Source organism: Schistocerca nitens, chromosome 12 (genome assembly GCF_023898315.1).
Source record: "Schistocerca nitens isolate TAMUIC-IGC-003100 chromosome 12, iqSchNite1.1, whole genome shotgun sequence".
In the NCBI taxonomy this organism is placed as follows: Eukaryota; Metazoa; Arthropoda; class Insecta; order Orthoptera; family Acrididae; genus Schistocerca; species Schistocerca nitens.
In genome coordinates, this window is record NC_064625.1 from 2,353,843 (window position 1) to 2,378,035 (window position 24,193).

General features: G+C 47.3%; 1 protein-coding gene across 1 annotated transcript in view; it reads left to right on the forward strand.

The window, feature by feature from the left end:
• LOC126215301 (trichohyalin-like) overlaps nt 1–24,193 on the forward strand; it is a 262,572-nt gene that overhangs the window by 183,637 nt on the left and 54,742 nt on the right. The window contains exons 19-20 of the mRNA XM_049941984.1: nt 3,404–3,535; nt 12,772–12,888. Of these exons, the coding sequence (XP_049797941.1) occupies nt 3,404–3,535; nt 12,772–12,888 (249 nt within the window). The remainder of the gene's footprint in view (nt 1–3,403; nt 3,536–12,771; nt 12,889–24,193) is intronic.

Here is a 24,193-nt window from a genome sequence, read left to right on the forward strand (position 1 = left end):
GTGCTCTTTCTGAAAGTCTCTTAAAAAATCTTTTTTTTTTTTTTTCAGTGTATCAGGGTTTCATCTCATTTAAATTTCCACCTTTTTTGCAGTTTCTTCAGTTTTAATCTACAGTTCATAACCAATAAATTGTGGTCAGAGTCCACATCTACCACTACTGGAAATGTCTTACAATTTAAAAACTGGTTCCTAAATCTCTGTCTTACCATTATATAATCTATTTGAAACCTTCCAGTGTTTCCAGACTTCTTCCACGTATAAAGTCTTCTTTCATGATTCTTGAACCAAGTGTTAGCTATGATTAACTTATGCTCTGTGCAAAATTCTACCAGGCGGCTTCCCCTTTCATTCCTTACCCCCTAGTCCATATTCACCTACTATTTTTCCTTCCTTTTCCCACAATCGAATTCCAGTCCCCCATGGCTATTAAATTTTTGTCTCCTTTAACTATCTGAATAATTTCTTTTATCGCATCATACATTCGTTCGATCTATTCATCATCTGTGGAGCTAGTTGGCATATAAATTTTTACTACTGTGGTAGGTGTGGGCTTCGTGTCTATCTCGGCCACAATAACGCGTTCTCTGTGCTGCTCGTAGGAGCTTATCCGCATTTCTATTTTTTTTATTCATTATTAAAAGTACTCCTGCGTTACAGTTATTTGATTTTATATTTATAACCCTGTATTCACCTGACCAGAAGTCTCGTTCCTCGTGCCACCGAACTTCACTAATTCCCACTATTTCTATCTTTAATTTATCCATTTCCCTTTCTAAATTTTCTAAACTACATTCCCCGTTTAGGGATCTGACATTTTACGCTCCGATCAACATAAAACCAGTTTTGTTTTTCCTGATAACGACATCCTCCTGAATAGTGCCTGCCTGGAAATTCAAATGGTGACTGTTTTACCTCCGGAATATTTTACCCGAGAGGACTATTTTACCCGAGAGGATGCCATCATCATTTGATCGTACAGCAGAGGTGCGTGCCCTCGGGAAAAATTACGACTGTAGTTTCCCCTCGCAGCACCAGCACAGCGAGGCCATTTTGGTTGCCGTTACAGGGCCAGATCAGTCGATCATCCAGACTACTGCCCTTGCAAATGCTGAAAAGGGTGCTGCCCCTCTTCAGGAATCACACGTTCGTCCGGCCTCGCGACCGATACCTCCCCGTATCGCCGAGGCACACGAGAGTCCCCACTGAGGGCGAGGTCCGCGGTTCGCGGGGGGGCAAACTTTGGTATTCCTTCCTTTGACCTCAGTTTTGGTGCAAATTACATAGTGCCGTCTCCTATATTCGGTAATCCGACACGGTAACAATTCCAGACGTAGACAGTTAAGCGTAACTAGTAGAAGGTGGCAGCATTTGCTCTCCTCTGTGGTCGGGGGGAGGGGCCGGAGCTGGCCACGAGTGTTAGTTTACAGAGGAGGTGTTACGAGGTCCACTCGGGGAAGAGCTTCAGCTTTTCTCAAATGCAACAGCGTGTCGAGTTGTGTGTGGGGCCAGAGTAGTGAGCAGTTGAGACGGACAGTAGCAGCAGATAAGAGTGTACGCCCTGCCAGCACCTACTGTCGGCGAAAAGCTCTGGGGTTTGCAGCGCTATTGCAGTTTTAAAATACCGCAATGTTTCTAATAGTGTCGTACTCGGTGTATTTTGGGAAAGTATCTAGATGATGTGGGAGTTGTAGTATTTATATCTGTGGTGTACCTCCCACCACACGGCTTCAGGCATCCAGGTACCGTCCTGCCGGCAGGTGGGTGGAGAGGTGAGGCTGCGGCGGTGAGCGCAGCAACTCTGCCGTTCCGTCGCCGTGTGGCCGTTCCGGACGTACCTCGAGTGCCGGACGTTTAGGGTGCCCAGTCGTATTCCTGCCGGTGTGGGATTCTGTGCCACAGTTGGTACGTGTCGTCCTCAGCGACCGGATTGTCGTGAATCCTTATCTTGACGGATTTCTTTGTAACGGTTTCCCGACAGACGGTTGCCCGGCACAGTGCCTCGGTGTTCTGAAAGTCGAAAAGTGTGCAGTTTTAAACGATCCCGCACACTGCTATTGCCGATTTCTCCGTGTGTCGCAGTCTGTGTGTCCGAAGTGCTCCTCACCCCGTTCCAAAATGTGGCGCTGCATTTGCCTGACGTACCGGTGGCCACATACGTAGGTGATGCTCAGTCCGTTCAGTTCTACCAGATCTCGCAACGATCAGAATTACTCCTTCGTCTCGAAGCGTAACGTATCACTTCGTAAAAGTGATAAGTTATTACCTGTATCTGTTATCGACGAACGATAATCGTCATCTGCGTGTAGAAATTTTCTTAAGTGGATAATAAATACGAATAGGCGTATTGTGCGAGAATTTGTTTACACGTGCAAGAAATCGGGGGGACGGACACGGTGTTTTTACGAGACGGGGCAGGTCTGACTGCCGGTTACCGCCTTACGACACTTTCCGGGCTTTCGGTCGTTCGCGGAGACGCCCTCTATTTATCTGAGAAGTGCACTGCCCCGGAGAGTGCTCGTGACAGTAAAACGGTAACGTCGCGAGGACGGCGGAAGATTCGTTCTGTCTCTATGCCGTGAAGGGGAAAGACTGCTCAGTTAATGTAACGAATGTTATTCTTTACGACAGAAATGTATTAAAAGAAGTGTTTCCTGCTGTAATATTCGTGTAATAGATAATGTTTTGTGAAGAAGCTGTATCTCTTATTTTGTGGATTCGAGAGAGAGTTCGGACATCCGTTGTAGTGTCGAGGTTTCGGTCGGCAGAGATGAAGTCGGTGACGAGAATAAGCACGGTACGTAAGCACGCCGAAGCGGAGGGGGATTACGAGTGACCGTAGTACAGTTTGTGTACTCTTTCAGCTCCCACTCTTAATCTGACTACATAGTAACTGAGGCAGAATATGGGTAACACTTTAATTGCAAAGCTGAACAGAAATATAAATGAAAGAATATCTGCAGTTGTCACAGGCTCAGTTTCTTGTGCTTATGTCACGTACAACATTTCGTAGCCTTTGTATGCACTGAAATTATCAAAGATTAAATAGTATAACCTAACCACTACAAAGAACAGATAAAATAATAATGTTACCAACGATGGCAATTCCGTATAAACATTTCTAACTGTTACTGTAATGTTAAATTGGTGCGCGTGGACGTCCGAGTGCGTGCGCTCACATCTCGTCTGTATACTCTCCTTATCTTCTTAAAAAAATTTGAGTAAAGAACATTTGTTTTCCACTAGTGATAGATTTGATTCCTTTCTCTTTGTAGCATAAGACTGCAATACAAAGTAAGGGAGCTGTGCCACGTAATCGACTAATTTTGACCGAGTGAAGCAAAGCAGTGTGTCCCTAAACCTGCCGTCTATTACTGTACTGTACCGTGTCGTGTTTTGCTCGCAGGTGCTGCAGCTGCAGGAGCAGCACTGCGCGAGCCTGGCCAAGGCGGAGCAGCTGTACGCGGAGAGCCTGCAGGCGGCGCGCCTGGTGGCGGTGGAGGCGCGCGAGGAGGCCGCCGCGGCGCGCCTCGGCAAGGTGGGTGCACCGGTGTGATCGATCTTCTGTGTTCTCACTTTTCCTTTTTTCATCCAGATTCTTTAGTTGTAAGTTTGGTTTGATCTTAACCTTCACAATAAACAACTTCTTTATAGCAGTTTTCAGTGTGATGTCTTTTATTTTCTTTGTAACTGTTATATTCTCGTTACTCAATACGAGTGACCACCTGTCACCATCTTGCAAAACTTTTCTGATGTCAAACGCTGACTACCTCTAACTAACTGTACGAGGTGCTTCAAAAAGGACTTTACAACTTTGAAAATTCAAGTAAATTAATTCGTAGTACCTACAGAGGTGATTGTAGTGTCAATTTGTAGGGAAATGCATCAAGTTTTGTCTCGTGTAGTCGGCTAGTGCCGAATCGCACTGTAAGGAGGGCTAGCGGCAGCTGCGTTAAAGATGGCTGCCTTCACTGGACCCGAGTGTGCTAGCTGTGTGGTTCAGTTTGGATAATCAGAGTCGGTGACGACAGTTCGGTGTAATTTCTGTACCGAGTATGCTAAAGATCCTCCTAGTAGGCCTACAATTTATGAGTGAGTGGCACAAATGTTCTGTACAAACGGGGTGCTCGGTAAGACGTGGGAAATCGTCGGGTCACCCGAGCACATCTGACGGTGCCGTCGAGCGAGTGAAACATTGTTTTGTCAGTAGCCCTACGAAATCGTTTGGCGAGCACCTTGCAAAATGCAAAGTCCACATACGACTGGTATGTGTTGAGAAAATGTTTGCATTTGAAACAGTACAGATTGACAATTGTACGAACCATAAAAGACACTGATAAAATTGCTCACCAGAACTTCTGTGCGGATATGTTAAATCGATTACACGAGAATGAACATTTCTCGGAGGAAATCATCCTTTTTGACGAGTCGACTTCTCACTTAAGTGGCAAGGTTAAGACACATAACTGTAGGATTTGGGGCAGTGAAAATCCACGTCAAACATTGCGACGTGTTTGTGATAGCCCTAAACTGAACGTTTTTTGTGCATTGAGCAAGAACAAAGTGTACAGCCCCTTTTTTTCCACTAGTCAGCCATCACTGAGATAGTGTACCTGGATATGTTACAACAGTTTTTGATGCCACAGATCGATGAGGATGACCGAGAATGAAATCTTTAGTTTGTGCAAGATGGTGCACCACCCCACTACCTGGCCGATGTCTGGAATTTCCTCAGTGATCGCTTTCCAGGTCAGTGGATAGGCCGTGATGTACCAATTGCGTGGCCCTTACGTCCCCTGGACCTGACACCACTCGATTTTTTTTAATGAGGATTCATCAAGGATATCGTGTTCGTACCTCCTGTGCGGCTTCTCTACCTAACCTTAAGAGCAAGAATTCACGCCGCCACTGAGCGAGTTACACCTGCAATGCTACAGCGAGCTTGGGAGGAAACTGACTTCTGATGAGATACGTGCAGGATAACTGACGGAAGCCACGTATGACATTTTTAGTTGAAGGTAAAAAAACTTGATGTGTTTCCCTATAAAATAAAACTAAACCCAGCTCTATACCTTCTTTCAAAAAATTTATATGAATTTAAAAGGTGTAAAGTCCTTTTTGAAACACCCTGTACTGTATGCCCTGACAATGTCATTTCAGTACAAAAACTGATCTGATAGCAGTATAAATTTTTAAAGTTCACAAATTTTGCTGGTTTTCTATAGTTATGTTCTACAGTTACACTTCCAATTATACTCAGTTTTGAAATTATGATTTTATAGCAGGTCTACTTATTTTTATATACATCTAAAAACAAAGATGTGTGACTTACCGAACGAAAGCGCTGGCAGGTCGATAGACAAACAAACACAAACACACACACAAAATTCAAGCTTTCGCAACAAACTGTTGCCTCATCAGGAAAGAGGAGAAGGAGAGGGAAAGACGAAAGGATGTGGGTTATATTGATATTTTTATATACAGTCGTTTTTATCAGTCGTACGGTATGGGAGCATATGCCCATATATTTTGTGAATTTTATGCAAAATGATCTATAAATCACAATTTAAAAATTTATAGTATAAATTATACCAGAAGTATGTGACCGAGTTAGAAACAGCGAAATTAATAATATTTCCCATCAATATTCACCATTTAAATATTTCGGTGTGAAACAATATTATACTAAAAGGGTAGTACGTCTAACACAGCTCCTCGCTTATAGACGTGTGCTTTCCAGCACTTAAACTTGTTACACTAATGAAAAGAAATTGGTATTTTCATTGTACAAAGTATATTTGTGCAGTTACATCATACAGGGCAAGCCAAAACATCCTGAAGGACTATGTTAAGATGTGCTTATTTTTTGACAATATAGTCACATTAGGTATCAGTGGAAGTTTTTCCAGTTACCGGATGCCATTCCTGTGTAACGAAAGCGGACCTCTCGTGCAGTGCCGAGAGTGTCGTATCTGCCCGGCACGAATTTCAGCTCGTGCTACGACCGGTGTCAGTTGCAGCGAGGGTCACTTCCCTCACCCGTGCAGAGCGGTGACATCGGGTATCTGGTACTAGCAGTCTGCCTCCGAGTTTTAGGCTCGCTCGAATTGCTCGGTGTGCGTGACACGTGTCGGTGCAACTGCTTTGGGCACGAGGGGGGAGGGGGGGAGGCAGCTGCGCTCGACATCGGTTAGAGTGTCGTACGTTCGAATTGCCCGGCCGTCTACTGTAGTTATGCGAGTGCCGCTCGGCTGCCCGGTGTCCGATTCTGGCACGTGAAGGACAGATAGAGGAGAGTGCAAAAGCGAAACTCGATTCGAAAGAATATCTCCCGAGTGCGAAATATGGTGGTGGTAGCGACGTTTGGGAGGGATTTTCGATGTCGACTGATAAGGACGTCGGCTTCGTGTCCTGTGGCGATTTTTCTCGTATGCTGTCTCAAATATCTGCCACCGCACATCTGAAGGCACCCGTCTGCAGAAAACGACAAAGTGTGAGATCTGAAGCGTTACCAGTTTCGGTGGAAGCTCCTGTAATTAAAAGGTGGGTAGAAATATATGCCGGAGATCTTTGTCTGTCTAGATTAACATTAGGTATAGGATTTCACAATTTATGTCAGGAGCTTGTGAATATTGGTTCAGAATCTCTCTCCAACATTTTGCATTGTGCTGTGATAGTAGCAGGAAACAGTGAAAGATGAGCTGCCGAAATGTGAGCGAATACTGTGCCCCGCATTATGCGGACCGTAGTCGTGAAAGCCTGTGGGTGTGCAGCAGTTGTACAGACCGATGCGTATCAGAAAATGTGTCACCTATCTATTACTGCACACTTTGTTTATCGAGATTAGGCACGTCGAAATATGATGTCGGTGACAACTCTGGGGAATTTATTAATAACTACATTGAGGAAACATTCGTATTGTTAGGAGAATATGCCCAGCATTTTAATAAGATTTCCTTTGTCACTGGCCAGGGTGCTAATATATGTGAGACACTGCAATTCTTGCAGCATTATGCATGCAATACACACGTTTTGAATGCAGTCACGAAACACTTGTTTGGGTGACTGTTACTCAATAAATGAGATTGCAGTGGTTTGTGTCTCGTCTTACGCCCCAACATACTGTCCATTTTGTGAACAAAACTGGTGACGTGAATTCGATACAGACTAACCCCCGAAGCGAGAGTCAGAGGGCCGGTGGAACAGCTTATTTATGATGCTACAGTCTGTAGTTAGGCAGTGCGATAAAATCGTGGAAATACTCCCGGAGAGAAACACCTCTGAAAAAATCCCTGGTTATGGCAACAACAACAACAACAACGCAAAAGATCTCGTGATATTTTTAGAGCCATTCAAAGATTGAATAGGAATGCTGGAAGGCAGGGAGTTTCCAACAGTTTGTTTTGTTTTGTTTTGTTATGAGTGCACAAATGGATAAGCCATTGTAATACGAGAGCTCAAAGATTCAGAGGTACATTTAAATTACTGAAGTCCCAGTTTTGTTGTTTAGTAAGCACTGTGTGTCCAGCAAATGAAAATGGCGCTTAGTTGCAAAATGCCGGTTTCAATCTCACCAGTATTTTGGCAGTACAGTGCATTGTCCTCTATCGACTGTAGATACCACAAGTGTTCCACCTCGCAGATGCGACAGATGGACATAGGACAGAATAGTGATATTTCCATAGTTACCTTTCCGATTACTGTAAATGAAGTCTGTTTCTGAGAGAGATGAGACATTAAATACTGGGAATCAAATTTGTGTTGAAATATCATTTCCTGATAACCTGAAACAAAATTACAATGTGGCAGTAATGTCTTACTATGCCTTTTTGATATCTGCAAGAAAAAGTAAGCCTCACCCAATACACACGCACGCACACACACACACACACACACGCACACACACACACGCGCACACACACACACACACACACACACACACACACACACACAAAAGGTTTAGCTTATGCGAGCTGTTGGAGCCAGTGACTCCTCCTTGTGGCGGATTAGTTGGAGGGGAAGGAAGAGGGGTGAAGCAAAAGGACTGGACAGGTTTAGGAAAAGGGATACAGTTCAGAAAAGTCAGACAGAACCCCGGGTCAGGGGAGATTTACCGGACGGAATCGGAAGGAAAGACTGATCGCTGGGGACTGCACCGGACGAGATTTGAAAATGTGAGAACTTAAAAGGTGGCAGACAGGGCAATAAGCGAGGCAGAGATTACTGGTAAAACATCGTGCACAAGTTAATAAGAGTGAAAAGCTAAGTGCATTGTATGTAAGAGAGGTGGAAGGGCGGACGGCAAAAAGTGGACTGGTCAGAAAATGAAACGTGTAGAAAACTAAAATGGAGTGAAGAATAGAGTAGTTACTGTGAAGAAATGTTGAGATGGAAGTAATTAACACAAATGAAGGCCAGGTGGGTGGTGAGAACTGAGGACATGTAGCGCTCATCTCCACGTGTGGAGTTCTGAGAACCAGCCACAACAGTGCAGTGTTTTGAACGTCTCATCCAAAGTACTCTCCCCTGCCGAATCATCTGTATTATCCACTGGTGTCACTTTCAGCCGTAAACCTGCATTTAATGTTGCTGCTTTGGTGAAGGACCTACTTTCTTTTACACATAATGTCAACCAGAATATCACTTTGCGACTAAATCCGACAGGAAACCTGAAATTGAACTCTACCTCGAACAGTTCTGACCACGATCCCAATTTAATCCACCGTCACAACCTCAGAACCGTCACTCGCAGGCCTTCGAAAATTTCTCACATCCGGCATTGCTTCGTAACCTTTCCGCAGGTCCCTACAACGTGACCTAAATCCGAGCTCTACGCGCCCTTAAAGTTGAGGACTCCATTATTATTCTCCTAGCAGACAAAGGATCTAACACTGTGGGAATTGACCGACAGGAGTACGTCAGTGACGGTCTACGCCAGCTGCCGGACACCTCTACGTACGGCATCTGCCGTCGAGGTCCCGTCCCTGTAATTGGAACTGACCTGCAGTCCCTCCTAGAAACATCAGACCCCTCACAAGGACTTACACCTCAATCCGTAGAACTTCTTCCCCTACCGTGAGCCTCCACCTTTTACTTTCTTCTTAAGATCCACAAATCCAATCACCCTGGCCGTGCTATAGTTTCTGGCTTCAAACCACCCACTGAATGTACGTCTGCCTTAGTTGATTAACACCTGCACCTCTAGTACAGAGATTTCCCTCTTATACTGAAGATAACAACCATTTCCTAGATTGTCTGAAATCTGTACCCGTCCCATTCCCACCGCACACCTCGCTTGTCACCACTGATGCCATTTCCCTCTGTACCGACAACTCCCCCCATTTCCTCAGTCGGCACACACCCGATTCCGAACCTGTGACACGCTTCCTGCTCACCTTAATCGACTTTATACTTACCGACAATTTATTCACCTTCGAGGGGCAGACATAAGAAGAGATCGGGGTTACGGCTACGGGGACCGGGACGGCTCGTACCTGACCCGACCTTTTTGTGGGCCGCTCGGAGGAGGGTTTCGCGGGATGCGTAAGCCTCTGACTGTCGGTTCAGTTCAGATGCACCGACGACGTCTCTGCCGTATAAACTCGTGGTGCGGTCGACCTGTTAAAATTCTCGGAATCTCTAAATACCTTCTCCCAATTCACACGGTCCTATTCCAAATCACGCGCCACTTTTTTCGGTGTCGATCTCATCTGCGTAGAAGGCCAGCTACACAATTCTGTCTACATTAAACCTACTGACAAACACTACTTACCTTTTGGCAGTTGCAATCCTTTCCGTGTTAAACATTCTCTTCCTTACGTCCTCGGCATTTGAGGCAAAGCTCTTTGTTCGGATGCAGACTCTTTACAGCAGTACACCACCATTCTCACCTCAGCCTTCACCGGACATAATTACCCTACCGGCCTAGTTCAAAAGCATCTTACCTGGGGCATCACATCCAATCCCGGTACTGCCGACCCCTCCAAAAAATAACCACGGAGTACACCATTTGTCACTCGGTACTATCCCCGACTCGAATGTATTACTCGGCTACTTCCTAAAATCGTGCCTTAAAATTAGGTCCTTCCGTCCGACATTTTGCCCACCACACGTAGAATAGCTTTTTGTCGCATTGCCAGTCTCCACAATATCCTCGTCAGGCCCGACCCTTTGCTCCTCCTGTCCGCACTGTGCACCCTCCTACCACCACCTACAGCAGCCCTGTACTATCAGAGAGGTAGCCACCTGTGATGCGGCCCACCTCGTATACCAGCTATTAAGTAAATGCCGTTCGGCCACGACTACCGCCCAGTTACCGGTCGGGACGAACGGGCACAGGCAGAGGGTGTCTACTGGCAACACGCGACGTGTTCTACGACACGACAGTCGTGACATTCCTCAGAAATCCGGAGGTGGGAACTAGTGCTGCAACGTGTCCTCGGTCCTTGCCAGCCGACTGGCCGTAATTTACGTAATTCCTTCTGTCTCGGCATTTCTTCACAGTAACTACTCTTTTCTTCACTCCGTTTTAGATTTCTACATCTTTCATTTTCACCGTCCCCCCTTCCACATCTCTTACGTACGACACAGTTAACTTTTCACTCTTAACTCGTGCACAATGTTTTGGTGGTAATCTTTGTCTTTGCAAATTACCCTGTTTTCCATCTTTAAGCTCTCAGGTTTTCAAATCTTGTCCAGTGCAGCCCCCAACACTCACTCCTTCCTTCTCATCCTATCCAGTAAGTCTCCCCTGACCTGGGGCTCTGTCCAGTTTCTCTGAACTGTACTCCTTTTCCTAAACCTCTCCAGTCTCCTTCCTTCAGCCTCTTCCTTCCCCTACAACTCTTCTGCCAGAAGGAGCAGCCCGTGGTTCTGAACACTTGCATAAGTAAAACCTTTTTGTGCGTGTGTGTGTGTGTGTGTGTGTGTGTGTGTGTGTGTGTGTGTGTGTGTGTGTGTGTGTGTGTGTGTGTTTCTCCTGCTGCCACTTGACGAGTAGAAATTCCCCCCCCCCCCCCCACCTCCCCCCTCCCCTTCTGTCTACCAGTGGGATTGACTTTTATTTAGCCCGAACGGGTATTGGTGACGATAAAGACCTGCTCGAGAGGTGAAAGCGTAACCGTAATCTGTTTCCCTCGCTCTCTAATTTAGTCAGAAGACTGTCGTGTGTTCTGGCCTCAAATGTGACTTGTGTCATCTCGAACAGAGAAAAAGAAACTTTATCCGAAATGAGGTGATTCGTTGCAATTCTGCCGACAGGGAATAAGTTGGAGACAATTTTGGTCCTGTAAGACCTCTAATTTCTTAGACTGTCAACTGTTAGTACACGTGCACTCGAATCGATAAAGCAGACGGTTCGAGATTTGGAACACGGGACGATCGCAACTCGGAGGTGCGGTAAATAATTTAGAGTTCAGTAGCTGGCATTCCTGCCGTGCAGCTGGCCAGTGCCGGACAGTTTCTGCCGATGTCGATCGACTGGAGCATTTGCACTGACGGGTCCGACTGCACGTTACGTGTTACCAAATACGGTAATTTCGTACAACTGAAGATGACATTTTAAAATACCAAAACTGCACATATTTTGAATAAATAATTAATACAACTGAAAAAAAATAGAAATGTGATTTTTTTTTCGTTAAAAGACCAACAGAAGTTTGCAGTTATTTAGTTTGCCTGTGAAATTCTAAACTGTTCCCTAATTTTCACCGTCGAGTAAAGCGAGCCATTTTCTCGTCCTCGTCACAGTTAGGCACTACTGCCCGGGAATACGTGTAGTTCCGTCAGCTGCCGGGAGTAGGTGAGTAGTGCCACCGGCTGGCAGGTGCTCGGAGCGGCGAGTGCGGCGGGTCGAGCGGCCTCCGCCCTCCCCACGCCGGCCCGGCCGCTCCGAGCGTCCGCACTCGGGCGAGCCGTGGCCCGGTGCGGTAGGCTCGAGTGGCGCCGGACGGGCCGGCTGCTGCACCTGCACGACTCTACCGGCCACTCCGCTTGCGGACCGTCTTACGTTCCGACAGAGTGTTTCTCGTAGAGTGAACTAGCCGAGATCTCCGAAATGGGAGTGGTGTCTAAAATTATTATTTGTGCGATAACACCCGGAGCTTACCTAGAGCTCGAGTCAGTGCCGTGTTCGTGTCGTTTAAGTAGCGTCCAGTTACGGGAGAGCGATACGACGAGGAAGTACCTGGCCTCGTCGAGGACGAAGTTCGTAGAATCGCCATTCGCACGTCAGCTCTGCCCGTCTCGTAGCGTGTGGCAGTGTCGACGAAATGTGAATGGGCGTGTGCAGAGGACGGAAGCGAATAGAGACGGTCGTGCCTTCCGCAGTGTGTCGGGAGACCGGGCCGTACCGAAAGGGAACGTGCGACGGGACGGGTCGGCGGGACTGCGGTCGCCGACGTACCGCGGGTACGCGACTCGGACGGTACGGGCACTCGGTCGCGAGATGCGAGAACGTGATGACAGAATGTGCCCTCCGTTACAGTCCGGTAAGAAGTTAAACTCGCAACCGTTACGAGGAGTGACACTCGATTCGGGTCGACGGAGGTTGCCGGAAAAAATTTTGAGATCCGTGTCGTGACGTACTCTGAGGCTGTGTCATTTTGTACAGAGTTTTCTTTTGCTGTCGGTAATTTTATGAACTTCTTTCCCTCAGTTATACCTGTGCTCTCGCAGTAATAATACGAGCACATCTTTAAAGGGCCGTGTGTTGCAGAAACGTACTGCGGGCTCTCGGTCAGCCTCCGGTAATAGTTTTGCCTCTCGTCTGCGCAGGAGGAGACGGAGAAACACCTGGTGCACCTGCAGAAGACCCTGAGCGAGGTGAAGGCCGACCTCGCACACGTCAGGAACAAGTACCACACTGCCAAGAAGGTGGTGCACGACTACAAGGTGAGCAGCTGCGCGTCCTCGTGGTCTGCTGTCGTAGCTTCGTATCAGTGTATCGTCAGGTTGGCGGGTTCCTCCAGAATATACATTCCGGTGTGATCAGAGTGGAAGTAGTAGGAGACCCTGTGAGTATCGTCGCAGTAGGTAAGGGGGTAGCGAGGGTCACATTTACCGGACTTTCTTCCTCTCATCGATTTTTCCCGTCGTATCACTGAATATTGACTGCTACTCGTGGGGCACTGTCTATTCGCAGAGGGCACCGCACGGTGACGCCGGCCTCGAGTGTGACACAATTCAGTTACGGTCGGACACCGAGAAGGACGTACGAGGTGCGGACTACGTTAAAGTTCCGCCAGACGGTTCGCAAATAATTTGCGGGTCAATGTGCGTCCACTGCTCGGTCGGTGTCGTAGTATCTGCCCGGTCTGTAGCAGTGTACGCTTATCGGAAACGTCTCGAGATGGCGTCTGTGCTCGCGTACCGTCGCTGCCGATAGTGGGCGGTTTACCAATCGATTTAGCCTTTCTTCTTGCGATTCGGAACTGTAGCGTCATCGTAAATGAGTAGAGTGTGCACTACACGTCGGAGGCTGTTACCCGGGGTTTTTTAGATAGGCAATTCTCCACACATTACAGGTAATGACAGCTGTAGAAGACACAGAAGTATGCCTCCCCACAGGTGAAAGCATTAAAGTCCTAGAGGTTAACTACTGAAACATTCAGAACAAAATTCCAGGGTTTGAAGCAATTCTAAAAAGCAGTAAACTTATGTAATAACAGGTACAGAAAGTTGTTTAAAACCCGAAATTGACAGTGGTGAGATGTCCGGGGAAAAGTGTAGTGGATATTGGAATCATAGGCTAATGAGAAATGGAGGTGGTGTATCTGTCAAAATAGAAATTGAACCTGTCTGTGAGACTGGGCAAGGCCCAGAATCAGGGGTGGACATAAAATTATAATTAGATCCTTCTGTCGACCACCAGACTCACCTCCAGATGTAAACAAAAGATTCGAAGGAAACTTCAGTTTGCAGATACGTAAGTTACCCAATCGTACCGTAATCGTCAGAGGAGACTTTAATCGTCGAACAGTCGATCGGTGTAGCTACTATTTTGTTTCTAGTGGATCTGACGAAGGTAACTTCTGAAACTGACACCGAGTCCTGAATCTAGGAGTATATTACAACACCCAACGTATCACTGCCGTAGAGACTGCGAAGAGAAGATTAAACTGATTACAGAGCACACAGAGGCATTTAGGCAGTCACTCTTCCCGCACCCCGCACGTCGACGGAGTGGGGAAAAGCTCCGACGACCGGTGGCACGACCTCACGTACCCTCTGCTGTGAACTGCATGGTGGTTCACAGAGTACAGGTCTAGATGTATAACTAGACCAGTGTTCTTAGTTATGTCAGTGCAAATGAACTTTCGACAACACCGTCACACAGTGCCACCGTACTAAAGTTAAGTAGCATAGCATTTCTTTTGTAAATTGCCACAAGTTTTGCTGGTTTGTGTGTTGCATGCCCCAAGTCTAGTTGGCCCTGTGATTGTTTGGCTGCTGTGAAGTAACAGAATCTACTTTTGTGGAAGGGGGCTCTCTTGGACGACGAATGCGTTTGACGAACGCGACATTAAATGTGTGGCCTTTTTTTAGCATCCGAGTAGGACTGATTCTGGCATCAGCATACATGCAATGTAATCCCAGATGTGGTCACTGGGATGGGAGTTCTGTGTCCTGGTCCCCACACTGAATTTACACATACTGAGCCTTAAATTGGCAAGAGAGAGAGGTGAAAACAGACAGGTTACAGAGGTCCCGTGTAAACGTTCTCCACATTAGAATAGCCCCTTTTAATACCTCTGTTTTGGGAAACAGCAAAATAACATATGGGTCACGTCTGGTGAATATAGAGGCTGGGGAGTCGTTACGGAATTAATTTATACAAAAAATTCGTATTCCTCCACCTTACACCGTACTACTCCCCGAAATGCAGACGTGAGCGACATTGGACTCTGTAAATAGTACTTCTTTGACCTCGTGGCAAGAACTCGGCACGCACTGTGCCGTTAAAATCGAAGAACACGGTAAGTGTAACCTTCACACTTGACTGCACTCGTTGAGCTTCGTTCAGTCTAGACAATCCAGAGTGCTAACACTGGGATGATTGAATCTCAGTTTTCATATCGTAACAGGTAACACACATTTTATTTATTTATTTATTTATTTATTTAACCTGGCAAGATTAGGGCCATCAGGCCCTCTCTTACATCTAACCAGGCATTCTACTTATTTTACATTCATATGTTTTAGTAGGCATGTTAAACTACATCTAGTACAAAAAGTGAAATAAACAATTTGAAAGGTACACCTGGAAAAATACATACATATAGAGTTTATATTCTTAGATCACAAGTACTGTTATAATTAGACATTATTGAACAGACAGATTTGAGATAGGAGTGCTGGCAGCAGGGAGTATGAGGGAGACTCATGGTGAAGGGAGGAGAAGAATAGAGAGACATGATGAAACATAATTAAGGAAATATAAAGGAAAAGAATATTGTGTGGCTAATAGAGATAGATGAAGAGGAAGGCATCTCAGGAGCAACATAGGAGACACTAGCTTTGCTATTTGACAGATGAGGGGATTGTCCTTGTACATTAATTTTGTGGAGAACTTTATAAGGATGATAGTAGGAAATGCTTCAACTTCTTCTTAAAAGCAGCAGGAGATTGAATTTTGCGCAAGGTAAGGGGCAGTTTGTTCCAGAGGCGGACAGCGGCAACTGAGAAGGAGTTTGCAAAAGTTTTTGTTTTGTGAGTGGGCACAGTTAGGATACCAAATAAGAGTGACCTCGTGTTTCGATTATGATGACATGACAGGTTTTTAATCTCTGAAGCAAGGTACTGGGGTGTTTGCACCTCGAGGAGTCGGTGGAGTAGACATAGAGTGTGGTAGTCGCGCAATTTGTCCGGCCGCAGCCACCCTAGCTGGGAGTATGAAGCACTAACATGATCGTATCGGCGAATGTTGCAGGTGTAACGCACACAGGCATTCATGGTTAGCTCTAGCCGTCTTTTGTTTTCACTGCTCATGCCTTGTTGAATCACATCACAATAGTGGAGGTTCGGTAGAACGAGTGCTTGCACGAGCTGGCGTTTCAAGTCCTGTGGAAATATGTTCCGAAACTTTTTGAGAGCATAGAGACAAGCAGACGTCTTTCGGCACACTGCGACTGTATTCTCCGCCCAGTTGAGATGCTCATCCAAAGTTACACCCAAGTTCTTCACTGTTTTCTGATATGGTATTGGAGTACCGTCGAGCAGAATAGGAGGTAGCCGTTCGCGGAAATCTGAACTTATTAATTTCTGATGGGCTATTAAGATTACTTGCGTCTTTTTTGCATTTAGTTTAAGCCCCAGGTTTTTCGCCCATGTCACTACTGAAGACAGATCATCGTTCATCTGAGCGATTGCAGTGTTTACATCTTCAGGTCTGACGCTTAGGTAGAGCTGGAGGTCGTCGGCATAGAAATGATATTTACAGGAGGACAGAACCGACGAAATATCGTTGACATATAAAGAAAACAAAAGTGGTCCTAAGACTGATCCTTGTGGCACTCCCGAGGAAACATGTTTCCAGGAAGATTTTTCATTTACGCAGACAACACATTGCTGTCTGTCTTTTAAGCAGCTTTCAAACCATCTCATTGCACTTTCAGAGAAATTAAGCTGTTGCATTTTTCTGAGCATTATGTCAAAGTTAACAGTGTCAAAAGCTTTGCTGAAGTCCAGTAGCGTCAATATTGTTGCCTTTCAATTGTCGATGGCATATTTCAGGTCATCAGTTACTTTAATTAGAGCAGTGTTTGTGCTGTGATGTTTACGGAAACCGGATTGAAATTTGTCATATAGGCTGAATTCATGCAAGTGTTCAGTGATTTGGTCATGAACAATATATTCAAGTGCTTTGGAAACAGCAGGCAGTATGCTAATTGGTCGGTAATCACTAGGCAGTTGCGGGTTTTCGATCTTAGGGATGGGTCGAATTAGGCTTCTTTTCCATGCAGTGGGATATATTCCGTTCACGAGGGAAAAATTAAATATGTCAGTTAAGACAGGCACTAAGATATCGGCAACATTCTTAATCATGGTTATACCGATACTGTCGTTGCCTATTGCATCAGAAGAGATTCTCATTATTGCTTTTCTTGCCGTATTTGTTGTTACATGTTTTAGATGGAAGGTATCGTTGTTAGTTATCCTGTTTAGGGATTCTTGTGGACGGTAATTATCAGCTGTGCTGGTATTCAGAGGTGCAGAGAAGAATTCATTTAATTCGTTAGCTGACACATGAAAAGTGGTTTCCGATTTTGCCTTTCCGACCCCCAAGCTAGTGATTTTGTCACCTGTCACGAAACATTTCAGTAGTTCTGCACTGTTAATGACTTCTAGTGAGCCGGTTGCGGTGGTCTCGCGGTTCTAGACGCGCAGTCCGGAACCGTGCGACTGCTACGGTCGCAGGTTCGAATACTGCCTCGGGCACGGATGTGTGTGATGTCCTTAGGTTAGTTAGGTTTAAGTAGTTCTAAGTTCTAGGGGACTGATAACCACAGCAGTTGAGTCCTGTAGTGCTCAGAGCCATTTTAACTTCTAGTGACTCCTGAGCAGCTTTCTGTTGCCGCTGTTTTTGTTCGAATTCAGCATTCTGAGAACAAATTACACTTTAATACGAGACAATTGGTATTACGACATAATCCGTGAGTTATCCTAATGTCATTCTGTGATCGTTCGTAACCGTTCCTTTCACTTCGGCTACAATTTTGTCATTCGACGGTGATCTGGGGCTTCCGGGACTCTCTTCACCGTCGACACCTTCACGGTCTTCTTTGAAATGCTTGTGCCACTCGTAAATCCGTATTTTCCTCATATCGGACTCGCCGAAACTGGTATTTAACTTTTAGAAAACTTATTCCTTTATTATAATGAAATTTAAAACGAAGCAAATATTGCTGAAACACGTGTAACCCTTTCGGCAACTGACAGCAGAATAAAAATTGGATACGGCCGACATCGAATGTGTACTTTTCGGGCACACTTACGAATGACATTGAAAAAATTGCACGAATTGGGCTAGTACAAAACAGAAAGTTAAAAAATTCCAGTTAGTTTTTCAGCATGCCTCATATGATTCTTTTATAGGTGGATGAATGTCTAATACCCACAAGTAGCAAGGAAATCTTAAAGTAAGAAAATGAAACCACGTAGGTGGAAATTTTTGAAGATACACACGTACACACACACTTATATAGTGGTCGGACAAAAAGTGCGAGAATTGCAAACTCGAAGGTAAATGCAGGTGGTAGCCGAGGCTCCAGGTTTACACTGTCGTATTTCAGTAATTTGTCGCAAGTGTCATTCGTACTTGGTCCACTGTTCCGCGTACTCGTGAGTGTATTATGTCAGACGTGGGCTTATTCTCGGTGCTCCTACGGCGGTGCTTCTGTAACCGAGGTAGCCGAAGTGTTTTGTGTCCGAAGAGGCACCGTATCGAACATTTATACTGCTTAAAGGGAAGCAGAGAAACGTCATCAACTATGTGACAGTGTGGACGAGAGTTGATGTCGAGTGATTGTGACAGGTGGTCATTGGAGAGGAATTTGATGGAAAAATAAGAGGACCACAGCTGCAAAAGGACTTCAGAACTGAATGTCAAACTCGTGATCCCTGTCAGCGTCGAAACGACACGGAGGGGCTCCGTAAACGGGGAACTGCAGTGCGAGCTGGAATTCGAAAACCGCTCGTAAGTAATGCGTGTGCCCTTAACGGGAAACTGTGCTGCAGAAGCTATAAAACCTGGACTACGGACCGACGGAAGTCACTCGGTCTCGCTTTACACCGTCTTCGACTTTGGCCGAATTTGTGCCCCGGTGACAAATTGTGGAGCCTCGTCTCGATATTCCGTGGGCCCCGCAGTTATTCTGCGAGGTCGCGTCACGGTCGAGGATTGTGTGACCGTTTCAGCTGATCGGGTCAATACTGTGGTACAGTGTTTGTTCCCCCACGTGATGCTGTGTTCTGAGATAACGGGCCCGTCGCTCACAGAGCTCGCACCGTCTGGGACCGGTTTTGTGAGCACGAAGAACAATCGTCGCATCTCCCCTAGTCACCAGACTCGCCACGTGTCGATACTGTCGAGCCTCTGAAAGCGGGGGTACGTGCTCACTTTCCACCTCCGTCACCGTTACCTGAATATGCCTCTGTTTTGCAGGAAGAGAGGTACAGGATTCCCTCGAAAACTGTACACGAGCTGTAGGTATCTGTTCCGAGATAACTGGAATTGTTTTGAATGTCAGAAGATTTGTGACACCGTATTAAGCACGGTAATGTATGTATGTACGCTGCTAGCAGTTCGGTCCCTACTCGGGTACCAATTTGAAAGAAAGGCCTGCATTTAGATTGTGTTTGTAGCTGGAAATGGAACTAATTAATTAATTCATTCATTCATTCACATGTTGCGTACAGTCTGTCGAGAAGCCTTCGGGGATGCCGAACGAGTCAGAGAATACGTTAACCTGACGTAAAGGCACTGTAGGACCTTAATCGGTGTAAGATATTAATAATATACGGTCGCTGTAGTGCTTGATGCCATTCAAATGTATGCAATCTAAACTTAATTTACTGAGTTACTAAGAAAGCTTTTTATTTGAAGAAAAGCTGCCATTTCCTCAGATTTTTAGATTTACAAGTACTGAGCCCTGTTTACAGTGCATTACCACTGATCTTACAGCTTAATAACACACTGTTACTTTACCACATAGCTTTTCAAACTCTGAATCGAGATAGCCCGATAATTTGTAGGAATAGTGGTCAGTTGGATGTGTTTTTTAATTTTCTTTTGATTTAGTGGGAATCCCCAATTTAGTGCTTTTTGTCAGATGGGAGCCTGCCAAATATTGTACCATGAGAGTGTGTGTCTGTTGTCTGAACCCCAGTTAAGGAGCAAGTTTACACGGAAATAATTTTTCTGTCTTGTTTTGTGACCGAGTACACCACAGTGCAGCTGAAACTGTTTGTAATTGTCAGCACCAAAAACCTTTAAGGAGTAAATGTATTGGGAAGTGAATGTAAGAATTCTAAAATATGAATGTATTGGGAAGTGAATGTAAGAATTCTAAAATATGAATGTCTTGCTCTGCTGCTTGCAGAAACATCATATTAATAATTAGTAGCTTCTCTCCCACACCTTTACCTACATACACATTTGACTCATGTATCTCACACATCTCCTTCTCTACTCTCTCATGTCCACCTCTTCCTTCCACTTTTATCTGTCTGGCTTGTCCTCCTCCTGCTCTCTCTCTCTCTCTCTCTCTCTCTCTCTCTCTCTCTCATGCCCTCTCTCTGACCTCATGTTAATGCCACCTCCCTCTTTCCATGTCCTTCCCCTGTCTCTGTCATTCTTGTCCTCCCCCTCTTCCTTTTCCACCTGCCATCTAGCCTACCACACTTTCCACCTGCTTCCTGCTTTTTGTCCTCCTACCCCTCCCCCCCCCCCAACCCCTCTCTTTGCCCTCCTCCTCCTCCTCCCCCCCTCCATCTGACTCTCCCCACTCTCTCTTTCCATCTCATAAAAACCCCACCACTGCCTCCATCTCCTTTCCCCCATCTCCCTGTTCATATCATCATTCTCTCATCTCCCTCTGTCCATCTCCTCATCCCTCCCTCCCTCCCTCTGTCTCCCCCTGTGGGTCCGGGGGTAAGAATAGGCCTGCGGTATTCCTGCCTGTCGTAAGAGGCGACTACCAGGAGTCTCAAACGTTTCGGCCTTAATGTGATGGTCCCCTAAGGGGTTTGACCACTACCTTTCAAAATTTTCTGTTAGTGCGTACCATTTGGGGAAGGACGCCTTACGTGGTGTATTATATATCCATCTTGCCCCAAGATCTGGCACACCCAATATTGTTATGGAGTTGGCCTTACACCGTGCTTCCAGCCACATCAGCTGCTGTGTGTTCCGGGCAGCATACATGCCCTCCATTATGAACTTCCATCTTTGCCCTCCTGACACATACGGATATTCGACACCCGACATGCAGCACGGTAGCCAGTCCGTTGTGGTGGGGTCGTCACGTACCCTCTCGGTGGTAGTCCCCTGACTACACAGGGATCGCACTGCTGATGCCTGAGCTGCTACCTCCCCACGTATGCCCAGGAGTAGATGCCTATCCCTCTGGGGCATCGGGACTCCCAGCAAAGGCCATCCTGCCAGGTGGTCTTTGCTGTGGCTGGGTGGCGCCCGTGGGGAGAGCCCCTGGTCGGAGTGGGTGGCATCAGGGCGGACGACCCGCAATGAAGCGTGGTACATCATCTCTCGCTGGTGGGCCTCCACCAGCAGTCTCTAAGCGATCGAGGTCTAACCTCAACGGCAAGCAATTCAATCCGAGATCATTTCCCCTCCCTGGCCACTCCATGGGAGGAACGCATGGCTAAAGACGGCAGTGGAGATTATTCACCCCGGTACCTTGTCTGTACGTGGGTCGATGGTGAATATTTTATGCAAACTGAGCCTCAGTTTTTTTTGGAGCATTTAGAGGACAACTTCGGGGAGGTGGAGGGCTTGTCCAAAATGCGCTCTGGGTCGGTTCTCATCAAAACAGCATCCTCTGCCCAGTCACGGAGGTTGCTCACTTGTGACAAGTTGGGTGATGTTTCCGTCACTATCACTCCCCATAAAAGTTTAAACATGGTCCAGGGTATTATATTCCACAGGGATCTTCTTCTGCAGTCCGACCGGCGCGTCCATCGGGGTCCGAGGGATAATCAGGTAGCCACCGGAGCCTTCATCTTGGCCTTTGAGGGTGATGTCTTACCCGAAAAGGTTAAGGTGATGGTTTACCGTTGTGATGTGAAGCCATATATCCCTCCTCCGATGCGGTGTTTTAAATGCTGGAAGTTCGGGCACATGTCCTCTCGCTGTACTTCCAGCATCACGTGTCGGGATTGTGGACGTCCTTCGCATCCTGATACTCCATGTGCCCCGCCTCCTATCTGTGTTAACTGCGGAGAACACCATTCCCCCTGCTCGCCGGACTGTACGATATTCCAGAAAGAAAGGAAGATAATGGAATATAAGACCCTGGACCGCCTGACCTACCCCGAGGCTAGACGGAAATACGAGCGGCTCCATCCTGTGGCAATGACGTCAAGCTACGCCGCTGCTGCAACGACGGTTCTCCCATCATCACGAATCGGCTCTAAGATCGGTCAGCATCCACCAGCCCCCTTGCTTGTGGGGGGCACTTCACAACCTGTTGCTCCTGCTCCATCTACTTCAGGAGCAACACCACCCCCCACCCCCCCCCACCCCAACAATCGGGGACATCAGTTCCCCCTTCCCAGCCGGAGAAGCGTAAGTCTTCTTCGGCTACTCTCGCAAGGAAGGGGTCCCTTGGGGACCTCCCTTCGCAAGTTCCGACCAGCGGCACTGCAGACACCCGCAAGTGGCTCAAACAACCACCAGTCCCTGGTCGTAGGGCCTCACGGTCATCGTCTGTCCCTGAGGCTGACCCCGTGAAGCCCTCCAAGCCTGAACCACCGAAGGCACAACGAGGGAAACAGAAACAGAAGAACGTCCCCAAGAATCCCGACAATTCGGTGGCACCCGTCCCGCCGCCTCCTACAAGCTCTGTGTCCGAGGACGAGGTGGAGATTCTGGCGTCCGCTGAGGACCTCGATCTCGCGGGTCCCTCAGACACCATGGATAGCACTAGCACAGGTGCTCAATCGGAGGCAGCAGGTGACCCAGCGGCGTAATCTGCCTTCCCAGTCCCGTCACGCCTTTCCCAGCCATGGACACACCATCCTCCAGTGGAACTGCAGCGGTTTCTTCCACCATCTCGCTGAGCTCCGGCAGCTTATCAGCCTTCACCCTGTCTTCTGCATTGCTCTTCAGGAAACTTGGTTTCCAGCGATGCGAACCCCCGCCCTCCGAGGCTATCGGGGTTATTATAAGAACCGAGCAGCTTATGAAAGGGTGTCTGGTGGTGTCTGCATCTATGTCCTTAACTCTATTCACAGCGAGTCTGTCCCTCTCCAAACAGCTTTAGAGGCTGTCGCTGTTCGGGTGTGGACGCCACAGGCTGTTACCGTCTGCAGTCTTTACCTTCCACCGGATGGTGATGTCTCGCAGCATGTCCTGGCTGCACTGGTAGTCCAATTGCCGCCACCTTTCTTGTTACTGGGCGACTTCAATGCCCATAACCCTCTGTGGGGTGGGTCAGTGGCAACAAGTCGAGGCGCCATCATTGAGCATTTATTGGCACAGCTCGATCTTTCACTTCTAAATGATGGTTCCTTCACACACTTCAGCGTGGGGCATGGCACGTACTCCGCCATCGACCTTTCGATCTGTAGCCCTCGCCTCTTACCGTCTGTCCAATGGAGTGTGCATGACAACCTGTGTGGTAGTGACCACTTTCCGATCTTTCTGTCACTACCACGACGTCACTCTTTTGGGCGCCCCAGCAGATAGGCTATGAATAAGGCTGACTGGGACTTGTTCTCCTCCACTGCCGCTATTGAGCCTGTCTCTAGTGACGACATTGATGCGGTGGTTCAATCGGCCACCACCGGCATCGTTACTGCCGCCGAATCCCCCATTCCCCGCTCCTCTGGGTCCCCTCGGCGGCGGACTGTGCCTTGGTGGTCGCCTGAGATCGCTGCAGCGATTAAAGATCGCCGGCAGGTGCTACAGCGTCACAAGCGACATCCCTGCAGTGAACACCTCATCACCTTCAAACGGCTGCGTGCGCGGGCCCGCCTCCTTATCCGCCAAGGCAAGGAGTGCTGGGAGCGGTATGTGTCCACCATTGGCCTCCATGTCACTCCATCGTAGGTCTGGGCCGAGATTCGACGCGTCTACGGCTATCGGACCCCTGCCAGCGTCCCTGCGCTCTCACTGAATGGAGCAGTTTGTACTGACTCTGACGTCATTGCAAACTGCTTAGCAGAGCATTTTGCTATGAGTTCCGCTTCTGCGAATTACCCCCAGGCCTTCCGCTCCATTAAAGAGCGTACGGAACGTCGGAGCCTTTCTTTTCGCACCCACACTTCTGAATCCTACAATGCTCCATTCAGTGAGTGGGAATTTCACAATGCCCTTGCCGCTTGCCCTGATACCGCTCCAGGGCCAGATCGCATCCACTGTCAGATGCTGAAACACCTCTCAGTGGACTACCAGCGACGGCTCCTCGACCTTTACAACCATCTTTGGGTCGAGGGTGAGTTTCCGTCGCAATGGCGG